At 40.4% G+C, this 23,596-nt stretch overlaps 1 protein-coding gene across 1 annotated transcript in view; it reads left to right on the top strand.

Annotated features, from left to right (window-relative positions):
- Positions 1 to 23,106, top strand: part of LOC143283358 (calcyphosin-2-like) — a 32,279-nt gene extending 9,173 nt beyond the window's left edge. The window contains exons 9-19 of the mRNA XM_076589564.1: positions 80 to 147; positions 3,105 to 3,209; positions 6,118 to 6,192; positions 6,796 to 6,888; positions 8,570 to 8,663; positions 11,776 to 11,894; positions 13,184 to 13,269; positions 14,701 to 14,855; positions 17,238 to 17,357; positions 21,170 to 21,266; positions 22,867 to 23,106. Of these exons, the coding sequence (XP_076445679.1) occupies positions 80 to 147; positions 3,105 to 3,209; positions 6,118 to 6,192; positions 6,796 to 6,888; positions 8,570 to 8,663; positions 11,776 to 11,894; positions 13,184 to 13,269; positions 14,701 to 14,855; positions 17,238 to 17,357; positions 21,170 to 21,266; positions 22,867 to 23,039 (1,185 nt within the window). The 3' untranslated portion in view covers positions 23,040 to 23,106. The remainder of the gene's footprint in view (positions 1 to 79; positions 148 to 3,104; positions 3,210 to 6,117; positions 6,193 to 6,795; positions 6,889 to 8,569; positions 8,664 to 11,775; positions 11,895 to 13,183; positions 13,270 to 14,700; positions 14,856 to 17,237; positions 17,358 to 21,169; positions 21,267 to 22,866) is intronic.
- Positions 23,107 to 23,596: the final 490 nt, after the last annotated feature.

Genomic DNA, 23,596 nt, shown 5'->3' with positions numbered 1-23,596 from the left:
TTTGTTTTGTTTTTTCAATACTATTTATTTTATCAGTTTATTTGTCTGTTTATTCATCCTTTGTTTTGCTTCACTGCAGGAAGAACTGCTGGAACAGAACAAGAAACTGAAGCTTCTAGAGACTGTCATGGTTGACCAGCTTTCCAGGTACGGCATCCTCAGAATGTTCACATCGACAGTCGCTTTATTCTCGGTCTGGCTCTTTGTACGTCTTTCTGTTTTCCCAAGTGTTCCACATAGCTTGAGTTATTTCTCTGTGCAGAGCTGATAATCGCATCGAGCCTTGTTTACTACTGATGGACTGTCTGCTTTTTCTGCTGTTTGTTTATTTGCAGCTCTCTTTTCCAGACATTTAATACAGATAATATATTTGGGAGTGTGGGGGGATGAATGTGGGTGCAGATTGTGGCTGGGTGCATGTGCGTGAGAGTGTGTGTGTGTCAGCGTTTTGCCATTGAGGAATAGAATTAGCCCAAATTGTAGGGCTTCTGATAAGCCAGAAATCTTTGGAGTCCCATGGACTCTTTTGCCATAGTTCTCATGGGTCCCAGACTACTTTCAGAGGGTCACTCAAATGATGCTCACTCTTACCAAATCTGCGTTGCTACACATTCACAAACACAGGAGTGCCTTTATTTTTTTGTCTAATATCACTGAAAGTGAAAAGACGTTAAACTAAAGAAAGAAAGAAAGGCGTACCTTTTTAGTCCTGGTTCATGGGCCAAGAAGTGGTGCAGGCAAGCAAATTCTTCTTTGAAGCAGATGATCCAAGCAACAGGCAGAAGCTCTGATATGCAATTTTCAGTTTTTTTAAAGTTACTTTTAGAACAGAATTTTGTGTCCCAGGAACCCACTCGATGAACACACAGTATGTCCTTTGCATTTGCAAAATGCTAGGGCCACATATTTGTGTGTCATCAGAAGCCCTGAATGTTTCAGTTTCAGTTTCAGTGTCTCAAGGAGGCGTCACTGTGTTTGGACAAATCACAAATACGCTCCATCACATTTGCTAGACAGATGCCTTACAGCAGCATAACCCTGTGCACTAGTCAGGCCTTGAGCAGTACATGCATGTGCATTTGTGTACCAGTCACAGTGGATTTCTTCTACACAATTTTCTGCATGTTTGGTGCATATCTGTTATGCGTGTGTGGGTGTATGTGTGAATGTGTGTCTTCATGTTTTACATTTATTTGCTTATTTATCATCATTGTTGTCTTATTTATTTATTTATTTATTATTATTATTATTATTATTATTATTGTTACTACTACCTTTTTTATGTTTTAATTATTTATTTATTTATTTGCTTATTTATGTACGCTTATCTATTATTTATTCACCTTTTTTTTTCTTTTTTTTTTCAAGGCCTGACTAAGCGCGTTGGGTTACGCTGCTGGTCAGGCATCTGCTTGGCAGATGTGGTGTAGCGTATATGGATTTGTCCGAACGCAGTGACGCCTCCTTGAGCTACTGAAACTGAAAACTGAAACTACACAATTTTGCCAGAAGACGACACTTTGTTGTCAAGGGTTCCTTCTCCGTGTGAAAAGTGTGTGCTGCACACAGGACCTTGGTTTATCATCTCATCCAAATGGATGCTAGTGCTCAGTTTGATTTTCCATGCAAAATTTGTATTTGTATTTGTATTTGTTTTTATCATAACAGATTTCTTGGTGTGAAATTCGGGCTGCTGTCCCCAGGGAGAGCGTGTCGCTACACTACAGCACCACGCATTTTTTGGTATTTTTTCCTGCGTGCAGTTTTATTTGTTTTTCCTATGGAAGTGGATTTTGCCAGGAACAACCCCTTTGTTGCCGTGGGTTCTTTTTCGGGCGCTAAGTGCATGCTGCACACGGGACCTCGGTTTATCATCTCATCCAAATGACTAGCGTCTAGACCACCACTCAAGGTCTAATGGAAGAGGAGAAAATATCGGTGGCTGAGCCGTGATTCGAACCAGCGCGCTCAGATTCTCTCACTTCCTAGGCGGATGCGTTACCTCCAGGCCATCACTCCACATGGCCATCACTCCACATAAATAGGGGAAAGGGGGAATGGAGCCCAGACCCTCATGGACACTGTACTGGCAGATAAGTGTCTTAACCGTTCTGCCACCTTCCTCTCTCAGCCTCAATTGACTGAACTTGGGTGATAGACCTCCCTTTTGGAAATGGGTACTGAACGTGTCAAGAAATACATATTGGCAAGTGCATTATGTAGGAGTGTTTCTGGGACACTCAGTAGTCATATAACACAGCGTTACTGAATGAAGAATGAATGTTTTCTTGATGCAGTTTTCAGGTATGTATTTTAAAGATGGGTCCATGTTTACATTGTGTTTGAATGGCACGAAACTTCTTTGAGTGCTGAAAATCTGTGAACAGTACAAGGCAGCATTCTTTTTAAGTCCTGTGACGCCATTCACTTCATCCCTGTACTTCCCAAGAGAGGTGAGAAGTGACACAGAACAGTGATGGTCACCAGTTCTTCTTCTTCTTCTGCGTTCACTCATATGCACACGAGTGGGCTTTTACATGTATGACCGTTTTTACCCCGCCATGTAGGCAGCCATACTCCGTTTTCGGGGGTGTGCATGCTGGGTACGTTCTTGCTTCCATAACCCACCAAACGCTGACATGGATTACAGGATCTTTAACGTGCGTATTTGATCTTCTGCTTGCATATACTCACGAAGGGGGTTCAGGCACTAGCATGTCTGCACATATGTTGACCTGGGAGATCGTAAAAATCTCCACCCTTTACCCACCAGGCGCCGTCACCATGATTTGAACCCGGGACCCTCAGATTGACAGTCCAACGCTTTAACCACTCAGCTATTGCGCCCGTCTGATGGTCACCAGTTCGACATCTAGGGTGAAAGTGCCACTGTCTAGATCGTTAAGCAGTAAGAAACAAAACCTTACTCTGATGAGGAAACATATCTTTCCCTTCAAACACCGTAGCAGAGCATTTTCCTCACCAGCTGATACTTACCAGATGAATGGCACACTATGCTGATCGGTGAGGATTGAAGGAAAATCAGTTTTCACATGGAAAAGACACTTTTTCTACAAAATGCTATTTGATTTTTGATTGTGCAGGGCTGTGATCAGTGATCCGGAACAGGATAAGCGGAAAAATGGCTGTGGGGGCAGCACAACAAGAAGACCCATGCGAGGCACAAACCGCTACCTCCATGATTCAAAGTAAGAGGCACAAATATCTACCTCCATGATTCAAAGTAAGAGGTACAAATTGCTTCCTCCGTGATTCAGAGTAAGAGACGCAAACTACTACCTCCATGATTCAAAGTAAGAGGCACAAAGCTCTACCTCCATGAATCCATGTAAGAGGCACAAATTGCTGCCTCCTTGATTTAAAGTAATAGGCACAAACCGTTACCTCCATGATTCAAAGTAAGAGGCAAAAATCTCTTCCTCCATGATTCAGAATAAGAGGCACAAACAGCTACCTCCGTGATTCAGAGTAAGAGGCAAAAATCGCTACCTCCATATGATTCAAAGTGAGAGGCACAAACAGCTACCTCCATATAATTCAGAATAAGAGGCACAAACAGCTACCTCTGTGATTCAGAGTAAGAGGCAAAAATCACGACCTCCATATGATTCAAAGTGAGAGGCACAAACAGCTACCTCCATGATTCAGAGTAAGAGGCAAAAATTGCTACCTCTGTGATTCAAAGTAAGAGGCACAAATCGCTACCTCCATATGATTCAAAGTGAGAGGCACAAACTGCTACCTCCATATAATTCAGAATAAGAGGCACAAACAGCTACCTCTGTGATTCAGAGTAAGAGGCAAAAATCACTACCTCCATATGATTCAAAGTGAGAGGCACAAACAGCTACCTCCATATAATTCAGAATAAGAGGCACAAACAGCTACCTCTGTGATTCAAAGTGAGAGGCAAAAATCACTACCTCCATATGATTCAAAGTGAGAGGCACAAACTGCTACCTCCATGATTCAGAGTAAGAGGCAAAAATTGCTACCTCTATCATTCAAAGTAAGAGACACAAATCGCTACCTCCATATGATTCAGAGTAAGAGGCAAAAATTGCTACCTCTATCATTCAAAGTAAGAGACACAAACTGCTACACCACATAAAATCACTTTTTACGCAAACAAAAAAAACAACAACAAACATACGAAAAAACAAAAGAAAAAAATGAAAACAAATCCACATTTCATTTCTGGGTTAAAAAAAAAAAAAATCACCATATTATGTAATCTGTTCTGCTTTTTGCCTGAAAGGCTGTTAGGTATATTTGTTGGGGTTTTTTTCAGATACTTTTTGGTACAGTCCAGGAATCTGTGCTTTATTTATTTATTTATTCATTCATTTTTTTTATGTTTTGTGTATGAGAAACACGTCATTTTGTGGAATAGTGAGCAGTATATTGATATTTGTTGCACAGTGGGATAAAAAAAAACAACAACACGCAACAAAAAAAACAACACCAAAAAAAAAAAAAAAAAAAAACCCTTCTGGGTGAACATGTTTCCTTTCACAGACTCAGTCTTGCTGTTGGTTTCCTGACAACTTCTACTACTGATATATATATATATATATATATAGCAGCTGCTGTTAGTCTTATTGCCGACTTTTTGTCTCTTTTATTTATTTTTATCATTTCATGATTTATCCATTTTTGTTTGTTGCTTTATTGTTGTTGCTGGTGTTAATTTTATTCATTTATTTGTTTATCTATCAATCTTGCTATCTATTCATTCATTGATTCATTCATGTATTTGTTTGTTTATTTATTTATTTTTGAGGCAGGTGTATTTTACACACACAAAGACATTGAATGAGACAGAAACAGTTATCACTTGAAAAAAAAAAGGGGGAATAGAGGTGAACAATGCTCAGAAAAGGTATGCACTTGCTGTTGTATTGCTGAAGATAGAAAAATGAACCGTGTTTGTGTCATGTATACTGCTCCTCTTTCTGATGTCATTTCTGGCCATTCTGTTCTTCACCACTCTTTTGCTGATGAGACTCAGTGACAAAAGTCTGCAGAACAAAACCAAGTACATAGTCTAATTCTGTCAATGCAGGATTGTATTCTTGATGTTAAATCCTGGATGACGTTTAACAAACTAAAGTTGAATGATGACAAAACTGAAGCTATGATTATTTCCTCTGCAAGAACGTCCACATCTACTTCTTTTCCTGCCACTATTGTGGTGGGTGATGCCACAGTTCAGTTTTCTAAATCAGCAAGGAATCTTGGAGTCATTTTTGACTCAAACCTCAGCATGCATGCTCAGGTAGTAAATCTGATATGCATAGTCAATTGTGAACTTTGTCGCATCAGCTCTATCCGTCAGTACCTTTCTGTTGAAACTACTATAACTCTTATTTCTGCTTTTGTGCTGTCACAAATTGACTACTGTAATTCTCTTCTCACAGGCTGTCCACATAATGTTCTTCAGCGAATTCAAAAACTTCAAAACAATGCTGCCCATCTGACTCTCAGAGTCCCACGTACTGATCACATTTCTCCTCACCTCCGCACTCTACAATGGCTCCCCATTGAAGCGAGAATTAAATACAAAGTTGTGTGTCTCTGCTATTCTGCTTTCCACTCTGCAGGACCTACTTATCTTTCTAACCTTATCAGTGTTTACACTCCCACAAGAAATCTCCGCTCTTCCTCTGACTGTTACCTTTTGAAACTTCTTCATGTCAATACAAGAACCTATGGTGAACGTTCTTTCTTCTTTGCTGCTCCTCACATCTGGAACAATCTTCCTCATCATATCCATGCATATGATTCTGTTTCTGCTTTTCGCTCATCACTAAAGACTCATCTTTTTGAAACCTATCTAAGAGTACTCTCAGCTTCCTTTTCTCCAACATCACCCATGTCAGCTCACGTTGGATTTATGTAGAGTGGGAAAGGGAGAGTGTGAGTGGGGGGGGAGGTGTTTTTGAGAAAGAGTAGTCATGAATTTTTTATGTTACTTGTAATATTTTTCTTTCATGTAAAGCACCCTGAGCTCTTAGTGAGAAAGGGCACTATATAAATGTACATTATTATTGTTATTATTATGACAGTATTTTTTGTTGTTTTTTCTGATGACAGGGTCAGTACTCGCAGCACAGCCACAGAGAACCTGCTGTCCAGGCGTGTACGCTTCGGTGCCAGGATCATGTCCAGGTGTGTTGACTCATTTTCAGTTTCCGCCTATATCAGTTTCAGTTTCTCAAGGAGGCGTCACTGCGTTTGGACAAATCCATACACTGCCACACCACATCAGTTTGGCAGATACCTGACCACCAGCGTAACCCCAAATACACTTTGTCAGGCCTTGAGTGCCTGTTTGTATGTTTGTGTACCTATCAGGCGCAGTCTGACACACATCAGGAATATAATCAAACATCAGGTATATAATCTGACATGCATCAGGGTGTAATCTGACACATCAGGTAAGTAATGACACATCAGGTTTATAATGTGACGAACATCAGGTGTTTTTTCAGAAACACATAAAGTAAATCTGACACACATTAGGTATATACTTTTTTTCTCTCTCTCTGTTTTTTTTTTTTTTTGTAGGTCCTCTAACCTGTTTTTTACCCCGCTGTTTTACATCGGGTCCTTGATCCTCCTATTTCCCATTTTCTCTTCTTTGTATGTATTGATTTTGTGTGAATCTGATTGTCCAAGTGTGTGTGTGTGTGTGTGTGTGTGTGTGTGTGTGCGTGCCTGTGCACAGGAGTCTCAAGGATTTACTTCTTATTTTTGTCATTTCTTTTCCAGAAATGGGCGTGATGCCGTTAGAGAACTGACTGGGTTCTTCTTTCAGGTGGATAGTTCCATGACTGTTTATGAGTTCAAACAGTTTGGCAAAAGGTATGTGAAATTTTTTGTCTTGCTTGTTGTTTGAAGCATGTTTGTGCAGTTAGGATTGTGTTGTTGTTGTTTTTGTGTGTGTAAACAGTAACAATGTGTTTTCTGAGTTTAGTATTTATTCACCCTTGTTGTGCATTGAAATACGCCTCTTTTGTCCGACCTGATGAAAAACCATAGACTTTGTTGATGTTTGTGTGTTGATAAAGATTGTGGTGGATGAAGAACCATAGATTTTGTGGTGTTTGTGTGTTGATAAATATTGTGGCGGATGAAGAACCATAGACTGTTGATTTTTTTGTGTTGATAGATATTGTGGTGGATGAAGAACCATAGACTTTGTTGATGTTTGTGTGTTGATAGATATTGTGGCGGATGAAGCACCATAGACTGTTGATGTTTGTGTGTTGATAGATATAGTGATGGATGAAGAACCATAGACTTTGTTGATGTTTGTGTGTTGATAGATATAGTGGCAGATGAAGAACCATAGACTGTTGATGTTTGTGTGTTGATAGATATTGTGGTGGATGAAGAACCATAGACTTTGTTCATGTTGGTGTATGTAGATAGATATAGTGGTGGATGAAGAACCATAGACTTTGTTGATGTTTGTGTGTTGATAATAACTGTGGAGGATGAAGAACCATAGACTTTGTTGATGTTTGTGTGTAGATAAAAACTGTGGCGGATGAAGAACCATAGACTTTGTTGATGTTTGTGTGTAGATAAAGATTGTGGCGGATGAAGAACCATAGACTTTGTTGATGTTTGTGTGTTGATAGATATAGTGGTGGATGAAGAACCATAGACTTTGTTGATTTTTGTGTGTAGATAAAAACTGTGGAGGATGAAGAACCATAGACTTTGTTGATGTTTGTGTGTAGATAAAGATTGTGGTGGATGAAGAACCATAGACTTTGTTGATGTTTGTGTGTTGATAAAGATTGTGACGGATGAAGAACCATAGACTTTGTTGATGTTTGTGTGTTGATAAAGATTGTGACAGATGAAGAACCATAGACTTTGTTGATGTTTCTGTGTTGATAAAGATTGTGGCGGATGAAGAACCATAGACTGTTGATTTTTGTGTGTTGATAGATATAGTGGTGGATGAAGAACCATAGACTTTGTTGATGTTTGTGTGTTGATAGATATTGTGGCAGATGAAGAACCAAAGACTGTGTTGATGTTTGTGTGTTGATAAATATTGTGGCAGGTGAAGAACCATAGATTTTGTTGTGTTTGTGTGTTGATAGATATTGTGGCGGATGAAGGGGAAAAAAAAAACACACACGCTAAAAAAATCAAATGGAAGAAAAAATATCAGCTGTAATATCCTTCTTTTTCTTTGAAAACGAAGTTGTTTTGATGCATGTCTTTTGTTATGAACTAGAGTGTATTGTACTGTTATCTTGATTATGAAAATGATTCTGATTCAGTGCAGTATGGTCTTCAGGATGTTTTTCTTCTGGTAACTGTATTTGCTTTGTGCATAGATGTGTGTGTGTGTGTTCATGTGTGTTTTTGTGTGTGTGTGTGCATTTGCGTTCGTGTATGTGTATGCACATGCATGTGCGTGAGAGTGTGAGTCACTGTGGGTATTTTCTGTCTGTACATTTGTAAAACAGGTACCTATAATTCGTTCATGTAAAGAATGAAGGATGTTGGTCTTTTCTCTCAGTGCGAAAGCCATCCCTTTTATCCAGAGAGGGATTTTCTGTCACCCCACTGGTCCAAAAGCTGGCTTGCCATACAGTCTGTCGGACATTTATTCTGTGAGTATTTTCAGCAAGCAGTTGTTCTCTTGTGTGACTTGCAGTAGAAATAATCCCCTTGTGATCCATCAGTGATCTCAACTTACCAAAATCTTTCAATGAAGGAATTAACTGATTTTAAATCTGATTAAGTTTATGTCAGTTTCAGTTTCAAGGAGGTGTTAAAGTGTGCGGATTGACCCATACATGCTGCACCCCATTCGCTCATAAGAATTTTTTTCTAGTAGGTATACAAGTAAATCAAATCATGTGAATAAAGAAAATAATAAGAAAAACAGAGAAAACATAGATGTGATTTTTCATATTTATTGACATTATCTGATACATTTTTTTTCCATATAAATAACAGCATGTACTGTTCATGGTATAAGGAGTTGTAATGAATAAAGAGGGACAAGGAAATAAAGGAAACAACATTACATTACACAACAATTAGAAATAAATGCATTTGATAAAGACACAACAGATGCAACAACCGCAAAGTCAAACTAAGAAAACTACAAAATAACAGTTTGGTGCATGAACATTGAGAGAACAGTGGAATTTGTCTATGATCTGATAAGTATCAAGACTGGACAGAAATAACAGTTTGATATGAAATTAACACTGATTAAAAAATATTTTTTTAAAGTCTGATAAATGACAGATCCATCAAGACTTCACCTTCTTCTGATAAGTGCCAAACTAGTGAGGTACTTCCTCCAAATCATCCATTCGTCATTTTCATGAGACCATAAGCAGAGGTCCCATTTGTAGCATGCATGGCAAAATTCTGTGGAAAATCCACTTTAACTCTTTCGCTGCAAGGAAAATAAGATTTAAGTGAAATGTATTTGCCAGGGTTTTTTTTTCAGAAAATAACGGGTATATATTTTCAAAAAATTATGTGCTCTTTGTTACTGGAGAAAGACCCATAAAAGTGTATATTTTCTGAAAGGTAAATGAATAAAGAGTACAAAACACATGATGTTTTCCCATTTTATATATTTTCAGTGACACGCTGTTATTTTGACATCAGTGTTTTGTTTTTTTGTCACATTTTCAACTTGTTCATTACAAACATTAGTCAGGTAATTTGCACTAAAATATTATATTTTCTGGACAGATGGATAATACCTGCACACACAAATTATACTAGAACAACCACAATATAAAAAAAAAGAAAAAGAGACAGATACACATTGCATGGTGACTTTCCAAGTGATAATATGGATGTGTGGCCACACCCCCTCAGTCTCCACCCCCCTCCTCTTCACCCCTCTCACACACGGCCACTTCATCCATTTCTCATCAGATCGTGTTGGCTGAGTGCCAAGAAAATTGCTCACACTGTGTCCTGCTAAAAATTTGGCCATTTTCTGTGTCTGCTACAGTTGTAAAGTCGGCATCATATCTTGGCCAGTCTCTTGATTGCTCCCTTTATTTTCAATCAAATCGTCCTACAAAAGTTCATCACTGTCTTCTCCTTCGAATTTACACTTCAATTCTTTCTGAGCATCAGCTAAAGAAAGCAATCTTGGTTGATTTCATGCAACCAAGATCGCATGTCTTGAGCACGAGGTCTGACATTTTGTTGAGCGAGCGAGGAGAGGAGCCAGGCAAACACTGTGGCAGTAATCCAGCCAAAAAATAATAAAGGACTGCCTCATGATGTAGATGGGGTTTCTAGCTATGAATAGAATCTAGAAAGATTCCCCAAGTTAAAGCTACCAGTATTTTTGTCAACGAACTTAATGCAAACCAGGGAAAAGTTAGAATATTTCGATGACAAGTTATCTCATCATTGTGGCAGCGAAGCGTACATGCTTGCGTTGACGAGTTATCTCGTCATATAGGCAGCCTAGGGGTTAATAGGAAAACAAATACACTTGCAGGCGAAGAAAAGAAATGCCAAAAAAAGCAACAAAAAAAAAGTTGGGGTGGGGAAGGGGGAGGTGTGCTGCACTGTAAGCGATGTGCTCTCCCTTCGAAGAGCAGCCTATATTTCACACAGAGAAATCTGTTTTGACAGAAGAGCAGTACAATACAGTTCAGTACAATACAATATAATTCAAGACAACACAACATGACACAACACAACACACTGCAACACAGCACAACACAATGCCATGCCACTCAACACCATGCAACGCCACACCACATTACACCACACCACACCACACCACATCACACTACATCACACCACACCACACCACACCACACCACACCACACCACACTACATCACACCATACCACACCACACCACACCACACCACACTACACCACATCACACCACACCACACCACAACACAACACAATGCCATGTCACACCACACCACACCACACCACACCACACCACACCACAGTGCCATGCCATGCCACACCACACCACACCACACCACACCACACCACACCAAACAGCATCACACCACACACCACACCACACCACACCACACAAAACAGAGAACTGCACAACACAGCACAGTGCAATACACCTCACCACACCCCACATCATCACACCACACATCACACACAACACCACACTACACCACATCACACCACATCACACCACACCACATCACACCACACCACACCAAACCACACCACACAACCACTTGTGACACACCACACCACAAAACACAACACCACACAACACAACACCACATCACAACCACATCACACACCACACCACACCTCACAACACCATGCAACACAACACAACATCACAACACAACACCACACCACACAACACAACACAACAAAACACCACACCACACCACACCACACCACACCACACCACACCGCACCACACAACACAACACACAACCACACAACACAACACAACACAACACCACATCACACAACCACACCACACAACACAACACAACACAACACACAACCACACAACACAACACCACATCACATCACATCACACAACCACACCACACCACACAACACAACACAACACAACACACAACTACACAACACAACACAACACCACATCACACAACCACACCATACCACAACACAACACAACACAACCCAACACACCACACCACCACACCACACCACACAACACCACACAACACAGCACAGTGTGGCTGTGCCGCATGATGGTGGTTGGGGTGTGCAGGGAGCGGACCTGCAGATACCCACCCAGGGGCAGCAGGCACTGAGCGCAGAACTGGGACGATCCAAGTACATCTCGCTCCGCGTCACAGACGTGGACGAGGAGGAAAAGACTGAGCTGTGGTAAGTTAACCCTTTCACCGCCAAGCTCGCATTTATGCACAGGCGTGGTAGAGGACCCATGTCACTGAAAGGTGACCATTCATTGGTCTGTTATCCAGGAACCTACTGCTCTAAATGTTTGGTGGTAGGATAGGCCATAATTTCTATATATCACAGAGGGAATCCCCAGCTGTTCTTAGCCACTGTCTTTTCTGTGTTTATAGCCCAAGGGAATTTTGTACTCTAAATCGACTGGCGATGAAAGGGTTAAGCTACCCCCACCCCCCCCACCCCCCCCCCCCTCCACCCTATAGCAAAGGAGAAAAAAAACAACAACGCTGAACTGAAAAGTGTGAGCATGGTCACAAACACAGGGATAAGGAGGAGTGGTTGGTGGGGGTGAAACTGTGTCACTCTGCTCTTTTTTTTTTCTCTCTTTTTTTCCTGTAAAAGGTTATCAAGAATGCTAAATCCTTAGACCCTTGTTGGGGCATGGAGGATATAAAAAGTAACATTATTTGTATTACACACCAAAATGAAAACGTCAAAAGCAATTATAACAATGAAATTGGTGATAAAAAGAAACCCAAAACAGATCAACAATGATCACATCATTTTGAAGTCTTTCCCAGTTTGATGAATTTCTCCACTTTAGAACACACTGTCCTCCCTGCTTTTAACACATTGCAAAAATTACAAGCTGATTTTCAACTTCAGATGTTTCTTTGGAATGAACTCATTTTAAAGATCTGTCAATTTGGGGTGGGGCATTCCATGATGAAATGTAAATTGTCTCCAGTGACATCTGTATGACAGTTACGACAAGCAATCAACAGGGCAGCCAGATATGGGCAGCCACTTTATTTCTCAAGACGAGGGGTTATATGGGTTTGTCTGGATGTTTGAAAAAAAAAAAAAAATTGTGTGTGTTGTGTGTGCATGTGTGTGTGAGTATGAGTGTGTTTGTAAGTATGAGTATGCATGTGTATGTGTGTTTGTGTGTGTGTGTGTGTGTGTGTGTGTGCACATTCGTCTTCTTTTTGTGCATGGGTGCTTGGTATTATCAATTTGTGGATGATATATGAATGTTTAGTTCACTATGTGGTTGAGGTGACTGTACGTTGTAAGCATGGGTTAATTGTCAAAGAAATTTTGTATTTGTGATTATGACTTTTTTTTTCTGTGATATCTTTCTCTTTGTTACATTTTACTCATGTGATGAGCCTTGTGCATTATTGTATTAAAAAAAAAGGGGGGGCAATAGATGTGATGATGATTAGCATTGTTTTATTTCTGTTTTCCTCCTCAAGCTGTGAGGAAGTGGAGGACTCTTCCAGAGCTGCAGGTGCCAGCCAGGTGGACTTTGAAAACAGACAGTTTCTTCTGCAGGTGCAAGGTGAGATTTTTGTATTTTGTATTTTGTTTTGTATTTTGTATTCCTTTTTATCACAACAGATTTCTCTGTGTGAAATTCGGGCTGCTCTCCCTAGGGAGAGCGCGTCGCTACACCACAGCGCCACCCATTTTTTTGTATTTTTTCCTGCGTGCAGTTTTATTTGTTTTTCCTGTCGAAGTGGATTTTTCTACAGAATTTTGCCAGGAACAACCCTTTTGTTGCCGTGGGTTCTTTTACGTGTGCTAAGTGCATGCTGCACACGGGACCTCGGTTTATCGTCTCATCCAAATGACTAGCGTCCAGACCACCACTCAAGGTCTAGTGGAGGGGGAGAAAATATCGGCGGCTGTGCCGTGATTCGAACCAGCGCCCTCAGATTCTCTCGCTTCCTAGGCGGACGCGTTACCTCTAGGCCATCACTCCACCAATGTACACTTGGCTGTTGTTTTCTTCTGTTCTATCTTTCGCTTTCCTTTAACCGCTTGAAGCAGCAGGAAGATCAGTGTTGTCTGTACTTGTTTTTTTTCTAAATTCTCTTATGAATGTTACTTTGATCTCGACAGGCAAAATCCAGACGTGCACTCGACATTAAATGTTGAAAGTTTGACTTTTGTTTCTAAATGAAATGAAAAGTCATTAAATATTTTTGCGTATATAAGTACTGGAACGGTTGTTCATTTGAATATCCTTTCAAAAAACAAAAACAAAATTTTAAGAGGAAAGGGAGTTATTTTCTTCTTCTTCTTCTGTATGTAATCGTGTATCTGCTTATTTATCGATCTATCATATATATCAATCTATATATTTGTTAATCTTTTTTTCTTTCCAAAATGTTCCTGGAATTAATGAAAATGAAAAGGTAAGGAAGTTAGATGATATGCCTCTTTTTTTTATTGTAATTATTTTCTTCTTCTTCTTTATGTAATTATGTATCTGTTTATTTATCCATTTATCATGTATATCAGTCCATGTATTTGTTAACCTTTTGTTCCTTCCAAAATGCTCCTGGTATTTATGAATATGAATAACCTTTATATCTTGATTATTATGGTTTAATGTTACAAACAGATCTGTCTATCTATCTATCTATCTATCTATCTGCCAGTCTGTCTGTCTTTCTGTCTGTCTTTCTGTCTTTCTGTCTGTCTGTCTGTCTATCTATCTATATGTCTGTCTGTCTTTCTGTCTGTCTAACTATCTATCTATCTATCTATCTATCTATCTATATGTCTGTCTATATGTCTGTCTGCCTGTCTCTCTCTTGATCTCTCTCTCTCTCTCTCCCTCTCTCTATATATATATATCTAAATTTTTTATAAGAAGATAAAACAAACCAACCCAACAACACACACACAAGAACTCTAATCACATCTGTTACATTGTCGATAGCTGACATCATCATTCACTGCCACTGTGTGTTGACGATGGCAGAGGCGGTCCAAGCGCAGATCCGGAAGCGAGGCATCAAGACCATCACGGGCCTGGGCCGTCACTACCGTCAGATAGACAGGGAGGGCACTGGGGTGCTGCTGCAGCATGACCTGGAGAGGGGGCTGCTGAGGTTCCACATCGACCTGCCCCCTCAGGTGGGCTGTCACCGTGACAACGACAGTGACATTGACAACAGCAGTGACTATCACAGTGTCTATGACAGTGAGAGTGACATTGATAGTGACGACAACTACGACAGTGACAGCAACAATGACTATCACAGCGTCAGTGGAGAGAGGGCTGCTGAGGTTCCACATTGACTTAATCAAGGTTTTGCGAATTTTAAATATTATTATTTTCAGTAGTAGTATTTTTATGTATTTATCTATTATTTTTTAAATTTATTTATTTTATTCTATTTTTCTTTTTTTTCTTTTTTTTTTGGGGGGGGGGGGGAGTTTTTTTAATTTTTATTGTATTTTTTAAACAAATTTATTTATTTATTTCTTGATTTTTTTTTTTTTTTTTTTTTTGGTTGTTGTTTTTCTCAAGGCCTAAGTATGTTGGGTCAGGCATCTGCTTGGCAAATGTGGTGTAGCATATATGGATTTGACTGAACGCAGTTACGCCTCCTTGAGCTACTGATACTGATACTGACAGTGACAATGATATTCTGACAATGACAGTGATAGTGTGACAATGACAGTGAAATTGATTATGACAGTGGCTGTGAATATGACTGTGACAGTGACTGTGAATAACAGCAACTGTGACAGTGACTGTGATAATGACTATGATAATGACAGTGGCAGTGACAACGGCTGACGGTAAATGACAACAACAATAGCTGTGACAGTGGCTATGATAGTGACTATGACAGTGACTATGACAGTGACAGAGGTTTATTTGTTTGTCCTCAAAACAGAGTGGGCAGCAAACAAGAAATAAACCAGTGATAAATCACACTCTATGAACAGTACGTCCGTGCACACTCAGACACTTACACTCTCACAAACACATATGCACACTGTCTCTCCCTCTGTCCTACTCCTCCCTCACTCACATACACACACATGCACACACACACATGAAATGCGCATGCATCCATACTTGCCGCACAGGTCCAGCAACTCCCCTCAGGTGTATTGTCACAGTACATTTTTGTGTGTGTGTGTGTGTGTGTGTGCACGTGCTTAGAGTTGACTTCATCAAGATTTTGCGCCTTATAGATATTATTATTATTAGTAGTAGTAGTATTTTTATGTATTTATCTATTATTTTTTTAATTTTTTAAATTTTATTTTATTTTATTTTTTTGTTATTTTATTTTATTTATTTATTTATTCATTTTATATATTTTTTTCTCGAGGCCTGACTAAGCGCGTTGGGTTACGCTGCTGGTCAGGCATCTGCTTGGCAGATGTGGTGTAGCGTGTATGGATCTTGACCGAACGCAGTGACGCCTCCTTGAGCTACTGATACTGATACTGGTGACACTGTAATGACTGTGTGGACATATATCAGAGTTAGAGATACAAAATGAGATGAAACATTGGAGAGATAAAAAGTGTTATTTTAAACAAATTTTTTTTTTTTTTTAAGTTGGTTTTCCTTAAGCTTGTCATTTGGGTCTTGTGTGTGTGTGTAGGTGTTTGTGTCCATGTACGTGTGTGTGTGTGTGTGTACAGCCCAACATAAACCTGACAAGAAGATTTTGATAACGATGATTAAGGTTTATGTTGGTGGTGATGGTCAGTTGGAGGATGGGGCTCACGTTGGATGTGGGTGTGTGTGTATAAAGAGAGAGAGAGAGAGACAAAAGAAAGCTGTGAAATGAAGGAACTGGTTGCCAGAGTCCGAAGAATAGGTTTGGATGCAGATACAGCAGAGCATGTAATGATACATTGATGTGCAGTTTTAAACAAATATGTAAGCTTACATCGAAGAAGTAAAAAAAGTTTTTTGGTGTCATATACTGTACCATGTCAAACTGATGCAAACTAGGCCTATTGGTTTGCTCTGCTTGGCCAAATTTCGCGCGGCTAACAGTGAAAAGACGGGCCCACCCGCTCTCAGCCAAAGTAAAAAAAGTTTTTTTCTTTTTTTTTGTTGTAATATTATTATTATTAGTAGTAGTATTTTTATGTATTTTGATTGGCTAAGAGCGGGCCAGACTAAGAGGGGCGTCTTTTCACTGTTAGCCGCGCGAAATTTGGCCAAACAGAGCAAACCATAGGCCTAGTTTGCATCAGTTTGACATGGTAAGTATATGTAAACACCAAACATGGAGTATAATACAAACTCCTCCTTTTTATTTATTTATTTTTTGTTATTTTATTTATTTATTTTATTATTATTATTATTTTTATTTTATTTATTTATTTATTTTTTTTTTTTCTTGAGGCCTGACTAAGCACGTTGGGTTGCGCTGCTGGTCAGGCATCTGCTTGGCAGATGTGGTGTAGCGTATGTGGATTGCACCGAACGCAGTGATGTCTCCTTGAGCTACTGATACTGATACTTCTTCTGGGTTGCAGGTGTTGGAGCAGGTGTTTGAGATAGTGGATCCCGAGGGCGAGAGGCGGCTGGACTACTGTTTCTTCATGAGAGCAGTCCTGGGGCAGATGAACGAGTATCGCAAAGCGTTGGTTCGCAAGGTACGTGCAGAGTGATAATGCGTCTGCATAGGAAGTGAGGGAATCTGATTGCACCAGATTGAATCACGCACTCACCTGTATTTTCTCCCCCTCCTCTAGACCTCGAGTGGTGGTCTGGACGCTAGTATTTCGGATAAAGGGAGGAAGGTGGCAGAACAGTAAAGATGCTCAGCTGCCAATATAGAGACTTTGTGAGGGTGCAGGTTTGAATCCTGCTTTTCGCCCTTTCTCCCAAGTTTGACCAGGTCTTCACTCATGCACACACATACACAAGTGTATTAGAGTGGATTATTCTGCAGAATTTTGCCAGGGACAATCCTTTTTGTTGCCGTGGGTTCTTTGTGTGCGCTAAGTGCATGCTACACACATTTTCTCCTTGAGAAATTGAAACATTTGGTTGAGATAATAGACCAAAGTCCTGTGTGTTGCATGCACTTTGCACACACAAAGAACCCACGGCAACAAAAAGGATTGTCCCTGGCAAAATTCTGCAGAATAATCCACTCTAATACACTTGTGTATGTGTGTGCATGATTGAAGACCTGGCCGATGGGCTCAAGAAATGAATGTTGAGTGCCTAAAGGCAGCTGTCCGGTTCTACCTTGGTAGGCGGCTTGTTGCGCAAGTGATTGTGTGTTTGTTAAATGCTGAGAGTTTGGTCTGTGACTGACGGTGGGCACTGTATAAGTATCAATGATAATAAGATAATAATTTTGAATTCAGCTTGTTTGGAGTTTCTTTGTTGTTGTTTTTTTTCTATTCATATGAACAGTATTATTCTGGTTAAGATTGTGTACTGGTAACGTGGGGTGGTGGCCTGGTGGTCAGGCATCTGACTAGGAAGCAAGTGTTCACAGGTTCGAGCCCCATACAGACTAGGATTTTTGTACACTCTCCACTAGACCTTGAGAGGAGGTCTGGGTTATTGTCTCTCGGATGGCATGATAAACAGAGGTCCCATGTGTAGTAAGTACACGTAAAAGAACTCATGGCAGCAAAGGTTGTCCCTGGCAAAGTTCTGTACAGAAAATATGAATAAAACTTAGCCGTTTGAAGAGCACAGGATCAGGAGTCAAGATGGCTGCCGGAAAAAGAGGGCGCTAGTCAGGGATACAGAGGGGAGGTAACCTACTTTCGGGAGGTTATTGGCCATAGTTACTTTTGTTTTTTCCGCATAGGCGGATAGTAGTTTACACAGGATGGGAATCAGACTCCCAGCCGGAGTCTGCACTAGGGGGTCACTGTAAGTATGTCAGATAAACGTAATTTTAGGAAAAAAAATTTCCTTTTGATAGTGAAACAAGTGCACTTGAAAGCCGAAAATAAAATAAAAGAAAAAGGAGTGGTGCTGCACTCCCCAGGGAGAGCAGCTTGAGTTTCACACGGAGAAACCTGTTGTGACAAAAAGTAATACAATACAGTGCAAAGCAACCAAATGCAGTGCAACACAATACAAGACAACATAACACAATACAATGCAAACACAATACAAACAACGATACCATTTTCAGTGTGAACAGTTAACATACGTTTGAAGCCAACAGCTAGATGGATTACACAGGCTGCATTTTTATACTTTAAGAAGAGCTGTCATTTGTAAATAATGACAGAGTCATTGATATAGACAGATGTGTGTTTGTATGTCTATATGTCTGTCAAATAGGTATATGCAGCTCTTTACTCTGAAATGACATGCTTTGAATTGAGCTGTATATCAAGCTTCAGAGAAGGGGGCAAAGTGAATGGATTGGTTTTGTGGCAAATAGACTTCACCTGCCTGTAAAGTTGCTTTCTTTTCTTTCGGTTTTTTTTGTTTGTTTTTAAATCCAAATATTTCTTTAGCTTTGTATATGTTTCTGATTAACACTTGGAAGGTAATAATCATTTCTGACCCTTTCTTCCTATTAAAAGAGTGAAGAAAACTCAAGCTGTACCCCTGCTGACAAGACTCACAATAGTAATCATTTCAGTTTGGTGCTGTGGTTTACTTCTTACTTTCTTCAGCTATCCGGGTTGTATCAGAGACTGATGTAAGCTTACAGTTTGGTTAATAGCAAAGTGAGAGCTGTATGTTCATTGCCAATTTGGTTTCTCCACTGCAGTGACAATTCATTTAAAGCTTATTCCTTTTGAAGGACTATGACTCTCAAACCAGGAGGCAGTTTCAGTTTCAGTTTCAGTAGCTCAAGGAGGCGTCACTGCGTTCGGACAAATCCATATACGCTACACCACATCTGCCAAGCAGATGCCTGACCAGCAGCGTAACCCAACGCGCTTAGTCAGGCCTTGAGAAAAAAAAAAAGGTGAATAAATAATAGATAAATACATCAGTGAGTGAGAGTGAGTATGTGACTGAGAGTGAGTGCAAGTGAGAGTGAGTGTAAGTGAGAGTAAGCCAAGTGTGAGTGAGTTATGTATGGTATGTGTACATCATACATACGTCTCTGTGAATGTGTGCGTCTTATAAGTGTGAATCCCAAAATGAATGCAGACAAGGTATTCACTGCACAAAATCTCCATTTTTTTATATATTGAAAATTCTATCAATTTTCACAATCCCACCAGGAGGCAGAACTACACTAGTACTTAGTGCTACAGCCTTGGGGGCTGCTTGGCCTTTGGGGACCATCCCCAGCACCGACTGTCCTAAACCCTCTTGGCTGTGGGACTGGGGATATAACTTGAGCAAGGCACTCTCCACTGTAATCAAATTCTGACCTAGATAGTCAGGACAGCAATTGCCTCCACTGCTGTTTTAATGGTCAAATTTGGACACACCTGACTGTCATACTCATCCATCCATTTGTACTGTGTAGGGTGTTGCGGGATGAAAGAGCTTATGGTCCGTGGTGAGCTGAAGGTCTTTGAGAGACGAGTTGTGTGCTGTCAAGGTCTCCTTCACATCTACGGTCCACATCTTCTTGGTCTTCTTCTCACCTTTAACCCTGGCATTCTGGTGTTGTGCACTCTGTGGGGAGGATGGTGAACTGACATTCGTGTCTGGTGTCCCAACCACTTCAGTGACTTGACTCTCTCTTCATTTACTTAACTTACTCCGGACGATGGAATGCTATAGCATTTCTGACGTAAGGTAGCGTTCTGGACGATGGAACGCTATAGCGGTTTCAACAAATAAAAATTTTTCCATGTTTTCCTCATGGGGTAGCATAAAAATCGCAGCTTCACCAGGCATTGTGAACGTGTCAAGGGTCGAATGGAAAGTTTCTTTGCGAGGTTCCATAACTATACACTTGCTGGCCAGCTGTTGACCTTGGTACCCCACCTGACAAGCTGATCTGCATACGTATCAAAAATGGCGTCGCAGGCAATGCAAGTGAACAATTTTTTTAGCAAACTAAATCACTACAGTGGCTTTTTACTGTTGCTGAAGTGATTGAAATAAACGTTTGAGACTGAAGGTTTCGACATCGACGAAGATGATGAAGACGTTGAATAAAGTATCTGCACTGAAGAAAGCTACCAGCAAGAAAGTACTGACAGTGACTGAGCTTCTGAGGGCTGTGAAGAGAGGGAGGGGGGTGGGCGTACACTCGACGTGAGGAGAGGGGTCAGTGGGTCAAGAACAGGGAGTTTCATTCAATTACTTTGTGTTTTGTATTTTTTGTGATTTTTTTTCCCCCAACCCTAACAAATGGGTCGTCTGCAAGGGAAAGCAAGGGAGAAAACTATTCGTCCAGAGTGAGTTAATAATTGCAAATATTTTGCTGCCAACTTCATGCACACCTTTTCCTCTGTGGTGTTCCATCAGAGACATGAACAACAAAATTTAACCAGGTGCTTGATCATTTCAGGCATTTTCCAAAGTGGACACACACAGGCAAGGAGAGATCATCCTGAGCGACATCAAAAAGTTCTTCAACGCCAACTGTCCCTACAAGCCAGGATCAGGTAAATTGTTCTGCGTATGTGATCAGGCACACAAGGTGTGAGAGTGGGTGATAGGAAAACCTTTTGGGGAGAGTGTGAGTGTGGGTGACTCAAGATTGCTAGGACACTTTTGTGTTTGTATTCTTCTTCTTCTTCTGCGTTCACTTGTATGCACACGAGTGGGCTTTTACATGTATGACCGTTTTTACCCCGCCATGTAGGCAGCCATACTCCGTTTTCGGGGGTGTGCATGCTGGGTATGTTCTTGCTTCCATAACCCACCGAACGCTGACATGGATTACAGGATCTTTAACGTGCGCATTTGATCTTCTGTATGCATTTACACACGAAGGGGTTTCAGGCACTAGCAGGTCTGCACATATGTTGACCTGGGAGATCGTAAAAATCTCCACCCTTTACCCACCAGGCGCCGTCACTGTGATTCGAACCCGGGACCCTCAGATTGACAGTCCAACGCTTTAACCACTCGGCTATTGCGCCCGTCGTGCTTGTATTCAAAATGTATCACTATTTTGTCACAACAGATTTCTCTGTGTGAAATTCAGGCTGGTCTCCCCATGGAGAGCACGTCGCTACAGTGCAGTGCTGGCTGTGTGTTTTCTTTTCTGCCTGCAAGTGTACTTGATTCACTGTCATACTGGATTTTTCTACAGAAAAAAAAATTGCTAAGGACAGCTGTTTTGTTACCTTGGGTTCTTTTACGTGCGCAAACAGCATGCTACAAATGGGACCTTGGATTATCATCTCATCCGAATGACTAACGAAAGTGAAAAACAACAACATTGTGTTTGTCATTATCTATTTATTGTATTGTGTTTTGTATCAGTTACTCTTTGTCACATTGCATTACTCTTTGTCTGATAGAGTGTGAGTGTGTGTGTGATTCAGGGATGGTTAGGAAGATCTGTCTTATGCACGTCCAGTCTGACAATGTCCATTATTTCCCAGCTTCTCGTTTGGCCTGAATTTCATGCAGAAAAACCTGTTGTGACACAGAGTAATATAATACAAATTACAATACAATACAATACAATACAATGCAATGCAATGCAATGCAATACAGTACAATTAGAGGAAGGTCATTGTTGTTTAGGATACTGTCATGTGCATGTGTATTGTATAAGTTATTGTGTTTGGAGTGTCATCAGTGTGTGTGTGTGTGTGTGTGTGTGTGTGTGTGTGTGTAAAGAAGCATCCATGACTTTTCTGACCTGTCAGTACTTAATCGTTTCAATAATACAGCCCCACATTCTTTACTTTGACACTGTCTTTGGGAGATTCAAATTGTGTGCGCAAGGACAATGACTCACAAGCAGCTTAGTTTTTGGTGGACTCTCATTTTCGCCTTGACAAATAGTCCACATTTACTGATAATATTATTCACCCAGACACCAGCAGTGATAATAATAGTTCATTGCAGTGGCGCCTTTCCTTGAAATACAGTAATGCTCAAGACACATTACATGAGTAAAGTATAACAAAAAGAATAGAAAAAGAACATGAGTTGCCCTCAAACCACAAGATACCCCTTTGAGTTGCCGTTGGAACATACGGAATTTGCTGTCACATGAACATACTTCTTTGTATAACTTCTTTTCAGATGCGGACTCCACTAAAAACGCTCTGCAGGCATTTCTGGATGCGGTTCGTGCCTCAGCTAGACAGGAGGAGGTGTCGTTCATCGAGTTTGAAGAATACTACGAAGGTCTGAGTGTGGGGCTGGAGAATGACCAGGACTTTGCCAACATTCTCAGAAATACATGGAACATCTGATGATCACTGTGTGGGTGTGTCTTCAGTGATATCAAAACTGTGTCTCTGTCACAAAAGGTGGAGATTTTTATTTTATTTTTATTATTATTTTTTTTTTTTCTAAAGGTCAGTGGGGTTTTGGTGAAAGTGATGATCACATAGTGTTAGATGTTGTACTGGAAATATGTTATTTATTGATTCATGTTGACATGCTGTTTGTTTTTGCACAGTGGTCTGCAAAGATTTTCTTTCAGGGGGTTAGGGGTGAGCGGGTGGTTATCTTGTGGTGCTGTAGCATTCCAGTTAAAAACTGTTAGTCTTTGGTTACGCGTTCATAGTTCCTGTACTGTATACACCCAAATCATGGAGTGCTGCAAAGATGGAGCTTGTCCTTTCTTGTTAATGGAACAACAGAGCCAAAGGTGAAACTTTTCACTCGTGTGATTCCTTTCCACTTTCTCTCTTGTCTTTGTTGCTCAATTTGCCTTGTACTTTAGTGGGTTTTCTGTTGGCGTTGGCATGTGTTCATGAAGGATGGCACTTTGTGGGCTGGATGGTACCTCTTGTTCTCTACCTTC

Source organism: Babylonia areolata, chromosome 6, assembly GCF_041734735.1.
Source record: "Babylonia areolata isolate BAREFJ2019XMU chromosome 6, ASM4173473v1, whole genome shotgun sequence".
NCBI lineage: Eukaryota > Metazoa > Mollusca > Gastropoda > Neogastropoda > Buccinidae > Babylonia > Babylonia areolata.
Note: the sequence above shows the minus strand (reverse complement) of the source record. Positions and strands in the feature narration are given on the sequence as shown.